The sequence below is a fragment of the Elephantulus edwardii genome, unplaced genomic scaffold (assembly GCF_000299155.1).
Source record: "Elephantulus edwardii isolate Elephantulus edwardi_28Jun2011 unplaced genomic scaffold, EleEdw1.0 scaffold00014, whole genome shotgun sequence".
In the NCBI taxonomy this organism is placed as follows: domain Eukaryota; kingdom Metazoa; phylum Chordata; class Mammalia; order Macroscelidea; family Macroscelididae; genus Elephantulus; species Elephantulus edwardii.
This window is the reverse complement of record NW_006399764.1, coordinates 28,020,406-28,042,901: the sequence shown is the minus strand read 5'-3', so window position 1 is coordinate 28,042,901 and position 22,496 is coordinate 28,020,406. Positions and strand designations below refer to the sequence as shown.

Sequence of the window (22,496 nt, the reverse complement as noted above, 5' to 3'; positions counted from 1 at the left end):
TGCGATCCACTAAAGACTTGTTCCCTTTTAATTTTTTTAGGTTAAATGATGGGCTGTGAATCTAAAGGTCAGTGGTTCAAACCCACCAGCTGGGAGAATTATAGCCTCACCTACTCAGGGCAGTGCACGAAGTCTGATGATGTTTATTTCGGGGAGACAGGTAAAGGCAGAGTCCTCAAAGGACTCATAAATATTTTAAGAATTGTAAGCAGTTGATCGGAGCTGGATTACAGTGGACAGTTTGATGCAATCTCTTTAGGGAATTAAGATGAAGCATAAATGAAATGTCTCTAGACAGACTCATTTATTATAATTTATTTTGAAATGTAACAGGATAGTTGATGTTGGGCCATGTGTTTTCATAATGCCCACTTTAAAAAAAAAAAAAAGAGGAATGCCAATCCCTTCAGAGATTTAGGAATATGCTACATATCAGCGCAACAGAGGCCAGGGCGTAGAAGGGAATGATTTCTCTTTGAAGTTCCCACTCTTCCTGCTTAAGCGAAAGGATGAAAGCACACAGATCCAGTGTGAAGGCAAGTAAAGGCCTGGCTGCTGTCAGGGAAGATTCTGGAATGAAGGGCCCAGATGAGTCTGGAAGGAACCTGGGTGCATCATGATCTGAGGTTCTGCTTTCAAATACCGCCTTAGGGTGCACTAAGGGGTGGGGGTGAGGGACCTGCTTCCTGAGTCACCTTTGGAGACCACGATGACCCTCAGGCCTGGGCTCTGATTTTCTGGAATGAAGACAGTGATGTTGGCCTGGCCCCTGTCCTGTCCTGTCCTGTCCTCTCAGCTTCAGGAAAGTGCATGGGAATTTCTGGGAGGTCTCCTAGCGAGGCTGGGCCCCGGCATCTCCTCTCTTCTCATCTCGGTGGCGGTACCACATCCTCAGGTTTCTGAGGCTTGTTCCCTGCTCTGTCCACTTTCCTCCCCACACCAGGAATGAGGACCACCACCATCAACGGTCTTCTCAGCCTGGTCTTGGCCTGCTTCTCCTCATAGCCATGATGCAGACTTGGATTTTTTCCTAAAAGCTGCAAAATTTAAGAATGGACAGATGGACTCTCTCAAGACACGAGAGGGCACTGAAAGACACATGAGGGGTGCCTCTGGCAGAGCCAGTGTTAACAAGGCTGTGTCTTCATCTGAGTTGAGAGACAGGGCCCAGAAAGCTTATGGGAACCTGGGAGCAACCCAAAAGCTTGTCCAGAAAGGCAGCCTGATTTGCATCCTCTCCTAAAGCACAGCGGAGGTTTGTAGAGGGAGTGACCCCATCTTCTGCAGATTTGGGGGGTCTGTACATGGCCTTTCCTCCAGGCACAGCATCCTCCCTGAACCACCAAGCTGACCAAAGGCACAGAAAAAACATCAACCCACTCTTGGGGCTCTCTATCCACCATCCTCCACTGCCTGTGGGGAGGGCCCAAAACCCCTGTTTGCCATGACACAGATGCCACAGCCCCCCAAATCTCACCCCAAGCTGTTTAATAAGTCCTGCTAAAGCTTGTAGTGATCTCACTATGACAATCAGTATGGTTTCATTTTTGGCCAGGAAACCTTTTTGAAAAGACAGATTAGGATAAGAAACCATGAAATATAATAGTCCCAAAAGGTCAGAATTTATCAGGTCTTTGGGGTCAGGCTAATTCCTGTAGCCTATTTAGAGTACTTGGCATTTTTAAAGTGTTATCAGGGAGTCACAGAAAATGATTTCCCTTTCAGGCTTGCCATCATTTGATGCCAAAGTTTTCTGGAAAAGATCTAGAAAATGGCTTGCTGCATGCCCACTGTTCTCTTAACTGTCTCCTTCAAACACTGATGGTTAAGTAGAGTGTGGAAGGTGTATAAAGAGGTGGAGGAGAAGGTAAAGTGGGTCAGGGGGGACACAGACAGGTAAGAGTCTATCCAGAATTAAACAGAGGCTTGCAAACAACTGGACATCCACCTTCCTACATACATCTCATGCACAGAACTCAGTGCATCCTGTTCTACAGTCTTCTGGAACATTCTGTGTAGAGCACAAGAGCAGAGACAATGGGCAAAAGATGCAGGTGACCCATCCCTTAGAACAAGGTCTCTGACTGAGAGTGACTGTGAAGTCCCCTCACCAGTGTGTCCACCCTGGTTCCCTGCAGAAGCCTTGGCTCGCATCTCAGCTAACATTCTAGGGGGACCCACAGGTGCTGCAAGGGGGTAGGGTGGGGCAGCACCATAGCTCTGTGCACCATGGATACAGCTGGGGAGATGGAAATAATCATTATTCCAAACAACAGACTTTGAGACACCACCACAACCTTAAAGTAGACAGAAATAGAAAGTCTTTCAAACTAAAGATCTGAGACAGGGTGCTGGAATGGAAAGAGCTGTAGTGCCTTTCAGGGGTCCATGCTCGATAGGCCTTAGAGAAGCACTGAGAGGTGAGAGGTCTGTGCGGGGCTGAGACGTGGGCAGCCAGCTCTGGACAAGGCAGACAGGGCTGGGCTCCCAGGGCCCTGGGAACGGAGACCACATGGTGCTCTGGGCCAGGACATCCCTTGTCCCTGGGTCTGCACTGGGCCAGCAGTGAGGCCAAGTAACCGGAGTGTCCATTTCTATGTGGTCTTTCCAGCAAGGCTGACCCTCAATAACATCTTCATATGCACATCACTGGGGTCCTTTAAAGATGAACAGCCAGGAAGTAACAGATATCCGGTAGATGGAGACTTGACATTCCCTTTGGGGAGAGTGATGCTGGGGGCTGGCCCCGCAAACCCAGCAAGCATGTGGAGTGGCTACAGACACCCGCCTGCCCAGCCCCCGCATCCAGTTCTGCCCTCTGAAGGCACAGCGGTGGCATGCCACCTTCCACTGACTCGGTTGACACGATTCTTCATGGAGTCTGCAGGAGGGCAGACACACAGGGTGACAAGCAACAGAAAGGTCCCCGGCGTGTGGGAGAGGCCAGCCGAGTGTTAGCCTTCAGTGTAGACAGAGGAGAGCTGGCTAGGGCAGCGGTCCAAGGCGCTGACCTGCAGGAAGGTGCTGTCATCAGGCACGCTGCGGAGGGACTCTGCGAAGAGGCTGGAGGAAGCTGAAGGCAGGTCATACACTGGAAGACAGAGCAGATGCAGTCAGACACCCGCCACGGCCCACTCCCACTTCATTCCTCTCTCAAAAATGCGGGCGGGGTGGGAAGAACGGCCAAGAAGCAGCTGCACTGGGTTATTCTGCCCAGCAGGTCTCTGTCCTCAGAGGGTGTCATTAATGGGGGGCCCTGAGTTCTTAGTAGCTGGATGAAATAAAAAGGGGTACAAATACGGGTAAGTAAAGGATGGTGTTGCGGGGAGGTATGAGGATGACACTCCAAGGGAGATGGGTAGGGAAAGAACATTCCAGAAGGAGGCAGCCAGGAAGAAAAAAATGGGGGAGAGAGAGACTGGGGAAGATGCAAAGTACTGCTCCTGGGCTATCCGTCTGGAGAATCTTATCAAGGAGACTGAACTCTTGAAGCAAGTGGAGCTACGGGAATTGCTGAAGGTCATTTCCTGAAAGGGTGTGTCTAGAGGACCATGCTCGAAGCGGTGTGAGGGAAGGATGGGACTGACCAGTAACATGGAGACATGCAGAAAGCCTGCTGGGACAGGGCAGGAGGGACAAGACGGTGGCCGAAATGGGACGGTCATTCCACGGCCAGGGAAGGCTGGAGAGCCAGGTGGAGACGGACAGTAACCAGGGTACACACATGAGGACTCGACGTGGTCATGTGGTGGGCTGAATGCAGTCCAGGGTGGACACAGGGAACTCCCCATCTCCCACACCGTGTCACCAACATACCTGTAATGCCCGAGTGAGTCGAGAAGGCTCTTTGGAAAACGTCCAAACTGGCCTGGCCCACAGACGTGGGGACCAGACAGTCCTCGAAGGGCGGCACCCCACTGCAGGAGCTGCCGGGTGGCACGGCTCGCTGGGAGTCAGGGTAGTGCGGTGGGCAGAAGGTCTGAAGCTGCCCGTAGAACCCTGCAATGCAAGCGGGGCACGAAGCTGCTTTAGTGAAAAAGCCCACTACTAACAGGTCAGCATGTCCTCTCGTGGGGGCTTGCTGGCTGCCATGGTTCTGGAAACTACGCCACCAATGTTTCAAATATGAGCAAGGTCACCTGTGGCGGACAGGTGTCAGCGGAGTCTCCAGACGCAGACAGACAAGAGCAGAGCCTGTTGATGCAGACCTGACAGTGCACACCTTAGGAAGCACCCCAGCACACCGAGAAAATACTGGAAGATGAGAGTCTCAGGCTGAAAGGTGCGTAAAATACAGTCTCGGAAGAGCTGCCTTCTCCAAGGAGTTGTTAGATGCCCTCAAGTCAACTACGACTCACAGCAAACCTATGAGTGAAACCCTGCCATCTCCAGTGCCATCTTCCTGACCTCTGCCAGGTTCAAGCCTTTGCTGCAGACCCCGTGCCAAAGCAGAGGCGATTTTAATGACACGGATGAAGAGAATTTCCGAGACCTTCATTTGCTGATGTGCATGACTCAAAGGAGAAGAAACTGTTAACAAATAAGCATTAATAACTGGAGTGTAGAATTGTGAAACAAATGGAATGGAAGGCATCCAGAGGGGTATCTCAAGTTGGAATGGACTAAGACTGACCATTGTCTACTATGCCGGGATTGAGAAATTGTAGAGTACTGGCGTTGCAATTCTTGTCAAAAAGAGCGTTTCAAGACCCATCCAGGATTACAAGGTCAGTGAAAGGACAATATCAATACACAAACAACCAAAAACCCCACCTCAGTTAATATTATTACTTTTCAAAGTCATACATCAACCATTATGGTCAAAGAAGAAGAAGCTGAAGAGTTTGACCATTATCTGCTCAAACATGTCACCACGATGCAATAATAATGACTAGTCACGGGAAGGCAACAGTTGGAAACAAAGAAGGCCTTACAATTGGAAAATGTGGCTTTGGTGATAGAAATGACACTGGAGATCACCTATATTTTCAAGATCGGTGACTCCTTCATTGGAAAGACCTTTTTTCTCAAGAACTCAGATGATAACTACACTACCTGGGAGTGTACCAGAGAGAAAAAGACAAATGCGCTTTTTTTTTCATTTTTTTTAATTTTATTTTTATTATTTTGTGTGTGTGTACTGTCAAATCAGATCTGACTGGTACAGGAGGAGATTTTTCCTCCTTTTCCAGCAGAGCATCTGGTGGATTTGAACCGCATACTTCTAGGATTACAGTGCAGCTTCTTGCCACTAGGCCACCAGAGCTCACCGTTAAATTTTTTTTTTTTTTTAAATCAAAACAAATTCTCTTTTACAAAGAGATGGTGGAGAAATTATTATTGGTCAGAACAAGACCAAGGAGCAGTGATTTAACAGACAATGGCAGAGTGAAATGAAACAAACCCGCCAGAATCAAAGTACCCCACGAGCACATCTCACCTGAATGTAGAAGCCATCTCAAAGTCAAGAGTTGTGACACACTGAACAATGACGTAAAGACCCTTAAGAGTAGGTTTCAAAGGTCTGCTTGGGAAGTCAAAACCAAAAGGAAGAACTGGCATGTCATTTCTAAAGCTGGAAGTACTGAAAAAACCCTCAAGCTTTGAGTTATGACAGTGAAGCATTCTGCGGATAATTATGGAATGATGCAGGAAGTATCCAAAGAAAACGGGAAGAATACACAGGGTTACAGAGGCAAAAGAAATGGGCAACTCTTCCAACTATTTAAATCCTAGCGCAGAAACTTAAGAAGGTCTTAAGACGTTAGTTTCCCAGGGCATCCGTTAACTCAGGGACTAGTGGGAGTACCTACCCCCACAGAAGGCGCCCTGGTGGTGCAGTGGATAAAGAGCTTCCCTACTAACCAGAAGATCAGCAGTTTGAACTGGTTGCTCCTTGGGAGCACTGTGCTTCCAGAAACATGACAGTCTAGGAACTCCCTGGGCAGTTGTACTCAGTGCTGTTGGCAGAGCAGTTAATCTCAAGGTTGTTAGTGGTTTGAGTCCACCAGTCACTCCATGTGAGGATGAAGCAGTCTTCTCTTCTGAAGACTTGAACCTCAGAATCTTTACAGGGCAGTTGTACGCTGTCCTCCAGGGTCCCCACCAGTCAGAATCAGCTCGGAGGCCGTGTGTCTGCTTACAGGGTCACTATGAGCTGGACTATGACAGCAGTGGGTTTGGGTTCACACCTTACTGTGCCATTATGAAGATTAAGTGACTTATTATTTCTATAGCTTATAGTATAACCAATTTATACCATTTAATACTATAAAAGATACACAACAATGAATACATGTACATATGATCAGTATATTTTAATAATCAGTATATTTTAATAAAGGCACTATTTGCCTTTGCTGTTGTTTATTGCCATCAAGTCTAGCATGACTTCTAGAGATCCCATGAACAGAAGACTTGAAGCCTTTCTGTAACTATCATCATTTCTCTAAGTTCATAGTTTCCAGAGGCATCTTGTTTAGGAAGTGGATGCCACTCCTGCTTCCAAATTTGCCTTTATTAAATTAAAATTTAAAAACCTGTGGTACATCATATAATGGAGTATTGTTGTTGGTGTTGTTGATTGCCTTTGAATCGAGCACAACTCACAGCAATCCTATGAACAAAAGGCCTGAAGCCCCTCTACGACTATGGACATTTATCAAAGTTCATAGAGTTTCCAGAAGCATGTTGTTTAGGAAGTGGATGCCACTCCTGCTTCCAAAAATTCCAATTTTTAGTAATAGAGTATTATGCATCACTAAAAAAGGATCAAGAATTTATAAAACACTGTGCAACATGGATGAATCTAGACCAAATAATGCTGGGTGGCATAAATCAGTTACAGAGTGACAATTATAAGACCATAAATATAAAAAGCTAAGGAAAGGCTTACACACAGAATCAATCCTGGAGAGCTAAGAGAGATGGGAAGGAAGAGAGAGGGGAGCATAAATTAACACGGAGAAGTGGGGTGAAGGGAAAGGCAACGTACAGTAAGCTTGATGAGACACTGCAATTAATTATATTAACCAACTTTAATTAATTAATTAATGTCAAAACAAAACAAAATACTTATGATTTATTGAAAATGTAATATGCTTTGTAAACTTTCACTCAAATATAAAAATCAAAATGAAATAAAAATAATAAAATATACTGACAGGGCTCCGGTCTGTTGTTCACAGGGCTGCTATGAGTTCTCCCAGACTCAATGTCACCTAACAGCAACATTTTAATAACACACTACATGGACATGTTTGCTAAATAAATACAATAAAAATCCAAAATATTTTACAATGACAACATAGTTCTCAAAAGGAAGGTAAAATTTATGAAGGGAACTAATGGTTTTAAAAAATGCAATGAATCAGCCCTTTGACAATAATTGAACTCAAGAATGAACTCAGAAGTAGTCATGTGGTACACATCAACCCTTAGACCCCAAGAAGAATTCTCCAGAACACTCCTGACCCTCTGGCACCCTGAGTGGTGTGCCTCAAGCCTAGGTTGGTCCTCGCAGCCCACACTAATTGACCACCCCAGGTCTGAGCGAGGTACATGGTTTGGGACATGTCTGGGGACAGATTCTGATTTTAGGGCGTGAGGCCCAGTCCATGAAAGCCTGGTATTTCTGTCGGACAGGAAAGACTCCATGAACGACCACGGCTGATCTGACCGAAGGTTAATACCTCCTCCTGAGAAAAGCCCCCTGGCTCCACTGTCACCCACATTCCCTGGCAGCGCACATCAGTGTCTTCTTCTCTTTCTGAGAAGACTTTGCTCACAGGGACATCAGGTACGAAGACAGAGAGGTCCCACAGCCTGTCATGAAAACTCACCTTCCTCCACATTCCTGAGAGCGAACAGAAATGGTGAGTGGCTAAAATCCCCACCTGGGTGACATGTCAAAGGTCTGTGAGGGAGTGGGCTGCACTGATGAAGTCCCCCCAAGCCCCCTGGACCTCTGGTCATGGGAAGGTGTGGACTGGCCTGTAATTCTGGACAGGAGACCTGTCAGGACCAGTGGGGCAAGTTTTATCCCCCTAACAGCCACTTCTTGACAAAGAAAATCCTGTTTCTGAGAGCACCCGGAGAGGCCTAGCATGTTGGTGTGAAGAGACAGAGACCGGTCACTCCAATCAAAGGCCTTGAAAGCATTCTCTTCCCACCGCTCACAAAACTCACCCCCTTGTCAGAATGCGTCAGGGCTATGTCCCCCCCCCCACATGAAGCCAGAGAAAACAGGGCTACTTTTCTCATGAATGGCTTCCAGAATCCAGCTGTCTGGGCTCCTGTAGCAAAACCTGGAAAAAACACAAAGCTTCCTGGACACAAAGTGAACTGAGCGAGATGTTAACACATTTCACGGACATAAAACACACGAGTGACGGCGAGGTCAGCCAATCGGCCGGGGACCCAACCTGGGAGTTAGTTCTCACTCTCAGGGCCTCACAGGGGCCTGAAAGGACGCTGCTCTTGGAGACTGATGCTACAGCAGAGTGGAAACACACACATTTATAACAAATAACATAGCAGCACGCACATAAACACATGTCGGCAATAAACACTAGTTGTCAGATTCAGTCACAAAATCTCTCTACCCCCTGCCATTTGACAAGTCATTTACTGCCAAGGACGGAGAGGCATTTGTGGATAAACTAATTCTATCACAACTATCCCCTCCACTCGTCTGTCATGTTGCCCCATAGGATGGTGGCTTGTGTGTTGCTGTGACGCTGGGTTCTGTACCAATGGGATTTCAAATATCCTCAGGGTCACTCATAGTGGACAGGTTTCAGTGGAGCTTCCAAACTAAGAGAGATCTTAGTGGTGTAGTGTGGTGGTTAAAGAACCCAGGTACTAAGCTCATGGTTGGTGGTTCAAACCTATGAGGTGCCCCTTGGGAGAAAGACGAGGCAGTCTGCATCCATGAAGTTTTACAGCTTTGGAAACCCAGAAGGGCAGCTCTACTCTGTCCTACAGTATTGCCATGGGAACGAGATTCAGACCAAGACAGTCTGAAAAAAGGCCTGGAGATTTCCTTATAAAACTAAGCTAACAGAACCCAATGAACATATGCTGTCTGCCTCAGCCTCAGCCTCAGAAGATGATCTCAAATAGGACAGGGGCCCTGCAGCTGACACTGGTTGGGCAGTATTCTGTCCTGTTGTCCACAGGGTCAACACAAGTCACAGCCAATGGCAAGTGACAATCACAACCACCTAAACTGTACCCCTCTGTCTACAGCAAACGGCTAGAAAAATGATACACTCACACGATGGAATATTACCTAACACTGAAAAATATGAACTTGTAAAATACTACACACCATGCAAGAATCTGAAAGATATTATGCTGAGTGAAAGAGTCATAAAAGAACAAATACTGTGTTAGACTGCTGTTCTAAAGTATGACTGACACATCGGGTGGGGTGGGGGACACAGAAAAGGAGTGAAGAGATGAAGAACACTGCACTGGAACAGACGAAGGAAAGGGCTGTGTGAAGGGAATGTATGATTAGTCACTAAATGTTTGACAATTAACAGTCTGGAACAGAAGCACATTACAACATGAAGTGGGGGGAGGAGGAAGGAAAACACGCATCAATCAATGACTGAAAACTCAACCTTTCGGTAAACTTTCATTAAAATCCCAATTGTAAAACCTGTACCCACTGAAGGCAGAGAGGGTGTCTTTGACGATTAAGGAGAATCATTCGCTTCTTCATTTTGGAAACAAAGCTTTTCTAAAGAGAAACATGTACTTCTACATATGTATTTAAAAATTGCTATGAAATTGTATCAACTGGACAACTTGGGTTTGTGTTTACAAAGAAAGGGAAACTCTTCCTGTGTTGTCACAACTGAGAAACAGACAGATGTGGACCCACAAAACTAGAGTAAGGGATGTATCACCCTGTCCTGCTTCTCCAGCTGATGTAACAGATGCGTGCCTTCTCATCACAAGAATTGATTGTTAAAGATGCTCCCTGACTTTGTCACATAGGATCGCCAGTATGATCCCAAACCAAACCAAGGCCATTACTGACTCATAGTGTCTGCAGGACGGAGCAGGAGTGCCCTTCATAGAAGTCAACTGCTTCTTCTTCCTCCTGACGAGTGCCTGGTGGATTTGAATCAATGATCTTTGAACAACCCAATGCTCAATATTCACTGCGCTCCCAGACTCACCGGTGTGGTGATGATTCAATGAAGAGTTTATGGGATCACTCTGGCAGCTCAGGATGATACAGCAGTCCATCAACAAGGTGTGGGTTTCCAGGAAGAGGAACAAGGACCTGACCATCTGACCAGGCAGGGCACTTTCCAGACCGTCTTCTCTCATAGAATGTTCTCTGTTCCCGGGTGCGCTCAAGGCTCCACCGTGCAAAGCAGCAGCTGCTCTGGTCACTGAGCACTGGACGTGTGGCCAATGTGACTGCAGAGCAGCCTTTTACATTTTATTTTATCTTATTTTATTGAGCCACCACACACAGCCAAAGTCCTCGTGCTGGATCTAGGACAAGGCAAACTCTCACACTTTGTTTCACAAGAGAAACAAACGGCCCAGCCAAGAACTTAAAGGAAAGCCAGCTGACAACTCTTGGGCTTCAGGACAGGAAGCGCACAGGCACCACTTCATTTTATGATAATTATTTACTTCATTGCACCTCATGATAGTGTGGTGAGGTTTTTTCCCCCTTTTCTTTAACAAATTGGAACATTTGTGGCAATCTTCCACTGAGCAAATCTACTGGCACCATTTGTTCTAGTAACATGTGCTTGTCTTAGGTCTTGATATTGCATTTTGGTCATTTCTATATATTTATATTTAAAACTTTCTGATAAAGGGCGCTGGTGGCTTTGTGGCAAGAAGCTGTACTGCAGTCCCAGAGTTATGCGGTTCGAATCCACCAGATACTCTGCTTGAGAAGGAGGGACAATCTCTTCCTGTACAAGTCAGATCTAATTTGACGGCGCGCGCGCGTGCGCGCACGCGCGCGCGCACACACACACACACACACACACACAAATTTTTTAAAAAGTAAAAAATTTTTCTTTTAAAAACCCCTTTCTGATAGTGTTATTATATAAAAGTTTTTATTTAAAACCTTCTGATAGTGTTATTATATAAAAGTTTTTATTTAAAACCTTCTGATAGTGTTATTTTACATCTAACAGATTCTAGTCGAGTATAAATATGAGTCTTAAACACACAATAAAAATACATGTGACTTCCTTTATTGTAGGAGCCAAGCCTACAATGTCTGAATATATATATATTTTGCGGTTGTTGTGAAGTGCCGACATGGAACCAGCCCAGAGCTGACCTTTTACTGGGTTTTCAGAAGCTGTAAACAGCATAAGCAGAGACTGTCTGTCCATCTGTCACCCATGGAGCAGTGGGCAGATTTGAACAGTGCTCCTCTAGGTTGCTAGCACAATTCCTTACCCCTTAGCCACCAGAGCTCCCTATATAAAAAGTCTATAGAAGCTACTAGTTATGTCCCCTGACACATGCAGTTGGTGCTGTTGGGTGACTGCTGCACTGAGTCTGATGCGTGGTGGCATGAATGCTACCGAGAAGAACTGCTCCACAGAGTTTTTTAGACAGGGACCTTTTGGAAGTAGGTGGCTAGTCCTGCCCATCTTCAGCCAGAAGCTGACGAATTAGCCATTGGTGCTACCCAACAACTCACTAGCACAGAGCTGGTTCTCCATGAATATTATTATTTACTGCTCAGTAAATTATTATTATTACTGCTCAGAATCAGTATTATTGCTGTTAAGTAAGTATAAACACATTAATATTAATAGGTTCTAAAGCACCTCCTAAACACATTTTCTCAGATAATCCACTTTCTGCAGTAATAAAGGCTGCAGTCTTTAGGAGTGAAATCTTCACAAATGGGTGGTCCTTTTTCAGCCTGGTTCCTACCCATGGCCATCAGCGTCACCCAGGTCTTCAACAGAGATCGCTCCCCTGCGCGTCCTTCTTCCAGGGAGGAGGAGAGCTGCCAGTCCCCCATTTTAATCTGGGATCTGTCAGTGGGGGCAGGGTGCTGCAGAGCAGTGCACACAGACTGTTCTAGGCAGACAGATTTTCCTTTGGGCAGAGAAATAAACCAGCTTGCAAAGCATTCAAGCTATTTACAACTGACATTTAAGCAACTACTGTACTAAGAAAGGAAGAAAAAAAAAAGGAAATGGTAACTCTGACAATTCTGGCGAGCTAGGTAGTAAGGAGTTGCACTGCCAACCCAAAGGCTTGAGGTTCAAATCCCTCAGCTTCTCCACGGCAGGAAGATGGACCGTCAACTCTTGTGCAGTTCACAGCTTCTGAAAACCTCCTGGAGAGTCAGCTATGAGCTGGTTCCAACCGCGTGGGAATGAGTGAGTGAACGGCAGTTCCACTGGGCACATTCCCATCGAAGCGGCTCTATGATAGTGGTTCAAGGCGGGCTATAGAAGCAGCCAGTTGGTCATCCTTCCTTTGGACATATGGCAGCTGAGGGAGAGCACCGAGTTAGAGTGGTCTGCACATCTCCACGACCAGCTATCACTTGCCACCAAGCTAATCCGAACTCCTGGCACCGTCATGCGTGTCAGGGCAGAACTGCTCCACAAGGCAGCCAAGGGCTGATGTTCGGGAGTCATCAGTAGATCTTTTTTCCCCAAGGTGCCTCTGTGTAAGGATGAACCTCCAGCTTTGGGTTGACAGCCAAGACTGTTAAATATTTCCACCACTGCTCCTCCGTCCCTAAAGCTGGGGCCCTCTTCCTCTGCAGCTTCTGTCACCAGCTCACAGGCCACTGTGGGCTGTATCTCCAGTACTTGAGGTGTGTCCCCTCTGCACCGCAGCAGGTCCCCAGGAGCTGGGAACAGTACCCTGGGCCACAGACTTGGATTTTCACTTCCAGGGGCAGGGGGCTGCTCCTGACATCTGTTTACAATTCAAATAGAGGAGGAGGATGGGGAGAGCATGTTTCTAAATGGACAGCGGGCTATGGGAAAGTGCAGAAGGAAGGCATGCATAGAGACATCGGGCTAAAGACGCAATTCGTTTTCATTTAAGTACCCCTAGCTCACTCAAGGAGAATTGATGCCTTTGAGCTGTGGTGCTAGAGAAGAGTATTGAATGTACCCTGGACTGCCAAGAAAACAGATTCATCCTGGAGAGGGTTAAACCGGGCGGCTCCTTGGAGGCAAGGATTCTGAGGCTCCATCTAACATACTTTAAACATGCTGTAAGAAGGGACCAGTCCTTGGAAAAGGACGTTATGCTTGGGAGGGTGGAGGGACAGCGCAGAAGGGGAAGACCCTCTATGAGGTGGATTGATTCAGTGACTGGGGTAATCGGGATGGGTGTGTCGGAGACAGTGTGATTGGCACAGGACAGAGCAGAGTTTAGGGCTGTTGTATGTAGGGTTGCTATGAGTCGCAAGCTACCCGATGACGCATAACAACAACAGCTCACTCAAACCCTGTGTACAGTGGCCCAGCGCTAAGTTCTCAGTATCTGTCAGAGCAAGCTCACTGCCATGTGTCTCAGTAATTGCCATGCAGGGTATAGACAGAGCAAAATGGTTCGGTGAGCATGGTGCTCAGAACACACCCACAGGTGTTACACACCCCGACACTTGAAGCCCAGCAGATCTCAGGGGACTGAAAGGGATTTGAAAGCTGGCTTTGCCACTGAAGGGCTGTACGACCTTGAGGAGAACTTAGTCCCTCTGAGCCCCTCATTGTCCAGCTGTAGAAAGGGGTTGCTCATACTTATGAGGCAGCAGGACCCTCAAAGTGCGACGGAGGAGAAGCACGGGGGAGGAACGGAAAGGACTCAACACCTGGTTGCTGAAAACTCAAGTTCAAGAAGAAACCACACGCCCACTTCCTATGACTCAAAATTCCTGGGCAGGTGTAACACCTTGCTTGGAGGATGGGGTGGGGGGACGCTGACCTGCGGAGTCTGGATGGTAAGGGGCAGCATTCAGGGAGTGACTAAGATGACAACCTAGACAGAGACTCTACAGCAAAGACCTGAGAAACCAAGTAAAACAGACAGAAAGCCTCATTCCTGGTCCCTGAGCATCATACAAAAGGATAAAAAGGAGGCCAAACACTGACAGGAAGGAGAAATGGAAGGAAAATTGTGACCAAGATGTGGAGTGAGGGTGCACTGCCAGGTGGGCTACACGGCACGGCCAGCTTAAGACAAGCCATGCATGGGTGAGAAGCGCAGGAAGGCACCTCCACAGAAATCCCGGCGGAGAGTTGAGGCAGAGAAGCCCTGCAGGCAAATTCGGCGCAAAGCATGATGAGCAGAGCATGAGAGGCTTAAGGAAGGAGAGTGGAGGGAGGGAGGCGAGGGTGCCAGTGACCCAGAGACCACATGGCAGGTGGGCAGTCAGTCAAGAGGAACAGCACCACCATTGGTAGAATGGTTGTTGGTCACCTGGTTTGAAGACCCACCCAGAAGAAAAGGTTTGGAGAGTGATGGCTGAGGACACAGGACTTTGGCCAGCCAGCCACCTTCCTCACACTGGGGCTGAGATAGGGACCTGAGTACGGGGTGCTCTTATCATGGAGTGCCTGTCAACAAGAGAGGTACGCTTTCCCTCCCTGGCCACCAGTTGGTGGGGCACTGGCAGGGGCGAGTGGGCACCACCAACGACCCAGATGGTGGCAGTGAGACTAGTGCACTCTACACAACCCACGGGAGTATATGCCGTTAACCACCAAGGGAATGGAGTAGCCAGGCCACGGGTGACTACAGGTGTGATATTCCTGCTCCTGACCACTTGGTGACTAGGGACACCTGTCCTGCCACTCCTCCCCCAGCCAGCAGTCTCCTCAGGCCGCCTCTGCACTTCCTGGCCTTGTACTACTCTCTCCACCATCACCTGGGACCAGGCGCTCCCTCCCACAGACCAGGCCCTAAGAGAGTCTGCCACCTTCAAAGTCAACAGGCATCCACTGATTCTCTCACAGACTGTGACGGAAAGATGGGGACAATGCTAGGGGCCTAATTTGCGCATGAAGCACGGCTAAAAATGACCAACCAGCAGAGGGTAAGCTACAGAACTGGGATTGCCTGAGCACCGAACATCTATGCTCATCCAAAGACTTTGCTAAAAGAGTCAAAAAGAACCTCTTGAGGTGGGGGGAAGATATCTGGCTATCACACAGCTAAAAAGAATCTGTTGCTTGAAATCTGTAGAAAACGTCAGCACTTCAGCAACAACAGGACAAAAACTGGCAAAAAACATGAATGAAGAGACGTTTCACCAAAGACGACACTGAACTGGTCAACAAACACATAAAAGTGTTTGCAATTATTGTTGTTGCTGTTGTGTACCATCGAGTCAGAATCGACCCTCTGGCAGGTTTTCAGAGGCAGTTAATCACACAGGAGGAGACTGTCTATCCTTCTCCCATGGAGCAGCTGATGGACTCGAACTGCGTTCCTTCAGGGATTGCAGCACAGCTTCTTGCCACTAGGCCTTTAGGGAAAGTCAATATATTACATTGAGCTACCATCTAACCAAGGCAGTAATGACATTGATAAGAAAAACAAAGCAATGAATACGAGTAAGGCTATGGGTAGAGTGGAACTCTTACACACTGCTGGTGGGGCTGAGAATGGTACAATCAGTATGGAAAATGGTGTACACTTGCTCAAAAAGCTGCTATTAGAAATACCTACAATCCTTGCACAATCAGGAGAGGATAACACTGACAAATGGGTTCTTCCAAAGATTAAATCCCTGTCTGCATCAAACACTTTTTCAATAGGGTGATAAGAAAACCTACTGAGTGGGGAAAAAACAAGTGGCAATGCCATCTCACACAAGGGTCTCATTACAAAAGTTTACAAAGTACTAGAAAACTTCCACAAGAAAAAAACCAACAAACCTGACAAGCTAATCATAAAATGAGTAAGAGGCATGGAAAGGTTTCTCACAAAGGAAAGATATGGATGGCACACAGACATATAAAGAAAGGCTCAAAATCACCAGCAATCAAAGACAGGCATATTCAAACCAAAGTGAGATACCATCTCACCCCAGGAGCAAAAGCAAAGTTTTAACAGGGTGGCAAGCAATGAATGATAAAAGAGGACAGAGAGAGACTGAAACTCCCTTACATTGTTGTGGATTGTGAAACGGTACAACCACTCTGGAAGAAGTTTGGCATTTCCTCATAAAACTAAACATAGAAATGCCATTGACCCAGAAATTCCATTGCTAGAAATATATACCAAGGAAAATAGAACTGAGACACAAATGGACCTTTGTACATTGATGTTCACAGCAGCCTTATTCACAATAACAAGAACATGGAAAAAGCCCCAATGTTCATCAACAATATATTGGGGAAATTGTGGTACAGTCACACAATGGAATACTATGCAACACATGGGACGACTATGTAACATGGGGGAAGCTAGAGAGCATTAAGCTGAGTGAACTAACTCAGTCTGATAAGGACAAATACTGAGTAAGACCATTATTGTAAAAATAAAAGGACAACTAGTAAGATGTGGATAAAATTCCGAAGGAACAAGGGGAAGGGTGTGGGGGGCTGAGGTTGGGGAGGGGGAAAAATCAAAGTGTCACAGAGTTCTGTGGGCAGAGGGAGGGCCTGAAGGAATTAGATCTTGTGGGGATCTGAAAAGTCAGGGTGACAGTGGGCATAGATCAGTGGTGATTAATTTTAAAAAACACAGTGTATGGGAGTGATTGTGTGAAACACAATGTGAATGATGTCTGAAACACAATGTACATGAATAAAACACAATGTATATGAATTTTGTATGCAGTCTGAGAGAAGATTTTTTTTTAAACCGCATATAATCTAGAACTATTTTTCCACCCCCCTCAACAATCCAGAAATCTTACTCCTAGGTATATATTCAAGAGACGTAAGAACATCCATGTTCATGGAAACATTAGTCACAACAGAAAAGAGATGGGAGCAACGTTAGTGTCAGTGACAGATGAATGGATGACCAGCAGGTCATGAGTAAATGGAATCCTACAGAACAATAAAGAATAATGATAAATGCTTGAAACACCTCAAAACATGGATGGATCTGGAAGATATTGGGCTGAGTGAAATGTGCATTATCTTAAGGGACAACTCTTTTAGGAGAGCACTGTTACAAAAGGTCAAGGACAGTTTTATTCAGGGCAAGCAATATTCTCTGAAAGTGATCAGAGTATGCAAGGAGGGGAGGAGAATCACTAAGCAGATTCTAGACAAGAGCTCGTTCTGGTGACGGAAAAGGCAACACACAACATGGGAGCACAATGTGACCAGGGAGACGCTGACAGGTGCACATGGGGACAGTGACACATACAATCCTGCAGCAGCAACAGACACACACAGGTGAATGCATATGCTAAACGGTGGTCTAATGGTAAAGAGCTGCACTGCCAGTTCAAAGGTACAAGGTTTGAGCCCACTATCTGTACTGCAGGTAAAAGAGGGGCAAACTCTCTGGAGAAATCTCCTCCAGTGCAATGTATTACCCCTAAAAACCTACTGGAGGGTCAGCTATGAGTCAGTTCTGACTCCACAGGACAAAACAACAACAGCAAAAACCAATAGTTGAGAGAGGTCACATAGGAGTACACATGAACACATATGCAGGTATGGTGGTGATAGTCCTACACACATACCTGTAATTATTGCATGATGGAGTCACTCCTCACAGATAAGGTCAGTTTCATTCAAGTCACGCCAACTTGTTTGGGTTCCCATGACATTTAGGGGTTACGTTTATATTCTACTGGAGTCAACTAAAAGCATGCAACAGCATGATGAGAAAGCTTGAAATATGGTGAGAGCTACCAAAATCTGACAGAGGGGCAAGTACTGACCACAGATGGCCTCAATGCAGGGTTGCTATTACAAATATTTGTCAAAAGTTCCGTATCTGCAAAGCATAATAAAGTGAAGGTCAGTAAAATGAGGTAAGCTTGTGTGTGGACATACACACACACACACAGAGTATAAAGGACCCACAACCATGGAAACTAGATACAGGAAATGAATCACTGGTTATTTGAGAGTTACGGACTACAGAGATCTAGGTCAACTGACGAAACGGTACATAAAACAAACTCTCTACCTCCTAGTTTGGTGAGCATCTTGATTTTAAAAACTTGTTAGCAACCATCAAAGAAGCAACTACTGGTATCTTTCTGGTCAGAGCAAAGAAGGATGAAGAAAAACAACCACCTAATATTCCAAATATTTAAAGATGCAATTAGTACAAAGCACTAAATGCCCATATGTACCAAGGTCTCCTCTAACTTGAGAAAGAACTAGATGGTGCTCAGCTATCACTACCAACAGCTCTGACCAGAACACAGGAAGATTCCAGTGAGAATGAGCAAAAAATGCAGAACAAAATTCAAATATGAGGGGAAAAAAGATAACATAAAAAAAGAAAAATATTCAAGTATAGGAACAGAAATATCAGACTTATTGATCTGACAGAGATGAGAGGACAGGAAGATTCCGGTGATAATGAGTAAAAGATGCAGAACAAAATTCAAATATGAGGGGGAAAAAGATAACATAAAAAAATAAAAATATTCAAGTATAGGAACAGAAATATCAAACTTATTGATCTGACAGAGATGAGAAGAAACATCAAGAAAATCTTCATTTGGGAATTTTTTGGGACAAACTGATTGTATATGTTCTAAGAAAATCTTCAATTGTACCCTTAGCAGGTGTGGTCTGCATGAGCTGCCTGGTGGTATGGTGAGTTAAGTGTTGGGCTAGCAATTGAGAGATTGGTGGTTCGAATCCACCAGTCACACCTGAATAGAATGATGGGCAGTTTTCTCTCATCGATTTACAGTCATGGAAACTCAAAGGACAGTCATTGCGAGTTGTAACCCTTTTGATGGTTTTGGTGTTTGGTAGTTTATTCGATTAGGGAGTTCAGGTGACTTCATGGTAAGGAATTGTGTTGCCAACACAAAAGTATGTGGCTCTAATCTGCTAGTTTCTCTGCAGAAGAAGGATGGGCAGTCTCCTCCTTTGAGATTTACTTCCTCTGAAAACCCACTGACGCAGAGGAGGAGACGAGTATGTGAGAATGAGGAAATGTGTAAGTACACGGGATCCACAGTCAGAGCCTTCGATGAAAAGGACGATGGAGAGAGGGATAAAGACCCAGCTTGAAGACGCTATCTAGCTTACGCACAACAGTCCAAAGAAGTTTCAGAAAATAAAGTAGCTTCTCTTCCCGTCATGTAATTCTTTTTAAATGGAGGCAGAAACAAAGGTAACCGAAGTATGATCGGCCCTGTCCAGAGGAGCTGGAGGTGGCTCCTGTTGAAATTGCCCAGTGCTGCAGGAGGGTACAAAGGCTTATGAAGCTAGAGAGAAAAGAGGACTGGGCAGGAGGCTTCAACCACCAAGTCCATCCACAGAACACCCTACGTGCTTTTTAGGAAACCATTTACAATGTCACACAATACTCACTCTGAGTTGAGAGTCATCTCTAAACAAGGATAAGAAGATTTATGAACTATTTTCGTAAATTTATAACGAAGATGTAAGTATTCATTTAACAAATGACTTACTGAGTGATTTCCATACAGTCGCCAGATTCTGACTCTAGGTTCTTAGGTCGTTGTTAGACTCTGCTTCATGGCGACTTCAGGTACAAGAGGATGAAGCCTTGCCTGGTCTTGACCCATTTCTGCAATCACTGATTTGTTTGAGCCTTTTGCATTATTTTACTAAGTTAGTACTGCTGTTAGGTGTCACTCCAAATCCCAGTGACCCTATGAACAATGGATCTGAACCTTGCTGTATCCTGTGCCATCTTCACAACCTCTGCTATGCTCAAGTCATGCTGTAGTCACTGTCTCACTGAGGTCTTCTTCTCTTTCACTGACCTCTAATTTGTCCCGAAACGGATGCTTCCTAACATGGCCAAAGTATGCAAGATGAAGTTGTACCATCCTTGCCTCCAAGAAGCATTTGAGTCTCACTTTCTCCAACATAGATTTGTTTGTTGTTCCCCACCTCCCACCCCGTAGTTCATGGCATATTCAACCCTTAGTCAAAAACACAATTCAAAAGCTTTAATTCTTTTGTCTTCCTTATTCACTGTCTAACTTTCACAGGTGTATGACATAATGGCAAATACCATGAGTTGGGGCTGATGCACCTCAGTCTTTAAACTGACTAGGCAGACATGGAAAAGGTTTATCCACGCATGCAAAAGTATTATGAGCAATTGATGAATAAGGTGTATCAGATTTAAGTCACGGTCCTTTAAATCATCTCAGATGGACGAGCAAGCTGAATAGTGAAAAAGGAAGAGAGAAATAATGTATATGAACTTTGTTTCTGGTGAAATATATTGACTATATCATAAGCTGCCAAAAGAAGGAATATAATAGACTTAGAAGAAATATAACAAGAATGTTCCTAAGTTATAAAGGTGGCTGGGGTGTTAGAACCCTTGAAAATTGGCTCTTCTAGCCACTGTTATTAGCCCTCATTGGGGAGGGGGGTGATCTCCAGCTACTTTAATTGTGGACACATGGTCTTCAAATCATCAACAGCTGTGGGATCAACATAAGAGAGTGCTTTCCACACTGTGAAAGACAGTGAGACAGTGGTGGAGAGAAGGTGATGAGATCACAGCACTGCAGTGAAGAGACTTTGGCAAGGTGTAATTTGAAGAAGCCAAGAGATCAAGGCCACTGTTAAATTAGGTTTTGCTTGCTGGGTGATTGAAGAAAAATCTGATTTATCACTGCTCTGAGAGGAAGTCTGCTGGACTATTGAGAAAACCAGAGACTTCTTGCTTTTGTGCTGCTCGCTGTAGACTCACTGGTGGACTGAACTACTGTCTTTCACCAGTTAATAAATTATGTTTTGATATTAATCTGACTTGGGACTGCTGAACTACACTTGGACTTGCAATTGTGTGGTATTCTTTGCCTTCCCTATTCTCCAACCTACTTCCCTAATAAACCCCGCAAATGTGAGTAAAGTCTGTGAGTCAAGAGCAAACATTGGACCCAATGAGTGCTAGAAATTGGTGCAGAAGCATGTGGGGCAGAATGTCTAATCATGGGGTTAATTATGAATGATACTATGGCTATTATTGACAGGGAAAATTCCCCTTTATGAACCGGGCAGAAGTCAAGGCTCAGCCACCCTCACATTGCATTGCTTCCTTCTGAAGGGGCAAACTTATTTTAAACACATTATGAGGAAATCAGTCTCTAAAAAAAGAATATCGTGCTTGGTAGAAGGTCAGCAAAAACGAGAAAACGCCATGGAATGGCTGTGACAGTGAGATCATGCCTATCAAGGCCCATGAAGACAGTGCCTGGCCAGGTAATGCTTTGTTCTTCTGAGTCATGGCTGATCTGACGGCCATCACCAATACCAATGTATGAGTGACACGGCAATAAAACACGTGTTTCAACAGAGACATACATGACTGCCTCTAGCCTCACTGGAATTGATAAAACCTGGTCAGTCCATGGCCACAGGAGCCGAGGACTGTGGGTAATTACTCGGCTAAGTCAGATTCCTGGAATCTGTCTGCTATAATGACGAGAAGATGGAAGACCTCACTGAGGAAAAAGTTTGCTCTGAGATGTGTGACAGGAGGCTGGGTCTGGTGAGGGAATATAGTAAGACGAGGGTTGGTGGTTCTGCTCAAATGATCTAGAAAAATGTCTGAGGGATCTTACTTTATAGACTTGTATCTTGAGGTCTAGTTCTCAAAGACCTTGCAAAAGAATGAGGAGGGTTAACTCAGAACAATATGATTAATGTGGGTGGGGAATTCCTGTGATCACAAAAAAGCGCTCAAAAGAATGAGTGAATCAATTAAGAATTTGTGGGGGACCAAGATTATGTTATAATGCAGTACTGCACCCATCCCCGAGGTTTACTGTTTTTGTTACTCTACTTTCTACTTAGGTTTTATTACGGCAGTGACCTCACTACCAGTAATTCAGATGTTCCTGACATGTGGGCAGTTCTTTTCTCTTTTATTTGAAGGAAATTCCATCCACTGGTATGTACCCTTTCCCCCTTCTAAATAATTAATTGCTTGTCACATTTACAAGAAAAATTCCAACTAAAAATACAAGAATTACAAGACACAGATTGCTATGAATATGTTCACTCCTAAAAAATCCAACTAGACCAAACCCCAAACCCACTGCCATCGAGCTGACTAACTGTTGCTGCAGGACAGAAGAGCATTGCCCCACGGGTGCCCCACATCGTAAACTTACAGCCTGCCTGCCGCAGCCTTTCCCACAGGGCGGTGGGTGGCTTAGAACCATCAATACGCTAGTTAGAAGCCACATGCTTTAATTCCAACTCCCCTTAAAACTCACTTACGTGCTTGCTTCGGCAGCACATATACTAAAATTGGAATGATACAGAGAAGATTAGCATGGCCCCTGCGCAAGGATGACATGCAAATTC

At 45.4% G+C, this 22,496-nt stretch overlaps 1 protein-coding gene across 1 annotated transcript in view; it reads right to left on the bottom strand.

Moving 5' to 3' along the window:
• Positions 1–2,954: 2,954 nt before the first annotated feature.
• The window catches only part of GLIS3 (GLIS family zinc finger 3), a 503,376-nt gene continuing 483,834 nt past the window's right edge, over positions 2,955–22,496 (bottom strand). The window contains exons 9-10 of the mRNA XM_006881316.1: positions 3,817–3,999; positions 2,955–3,091 (exon numbers count right to left, since the gene is read on the bottom strand). Coding sequence (XP_006881378.1) covers positions 2,955–3,091; positions 3,817–3,999 — 320 coding nt within the window. The remainder of the gene's footprint in view (positions 3,092–3,816; positions 4,000–22,496) is intronic.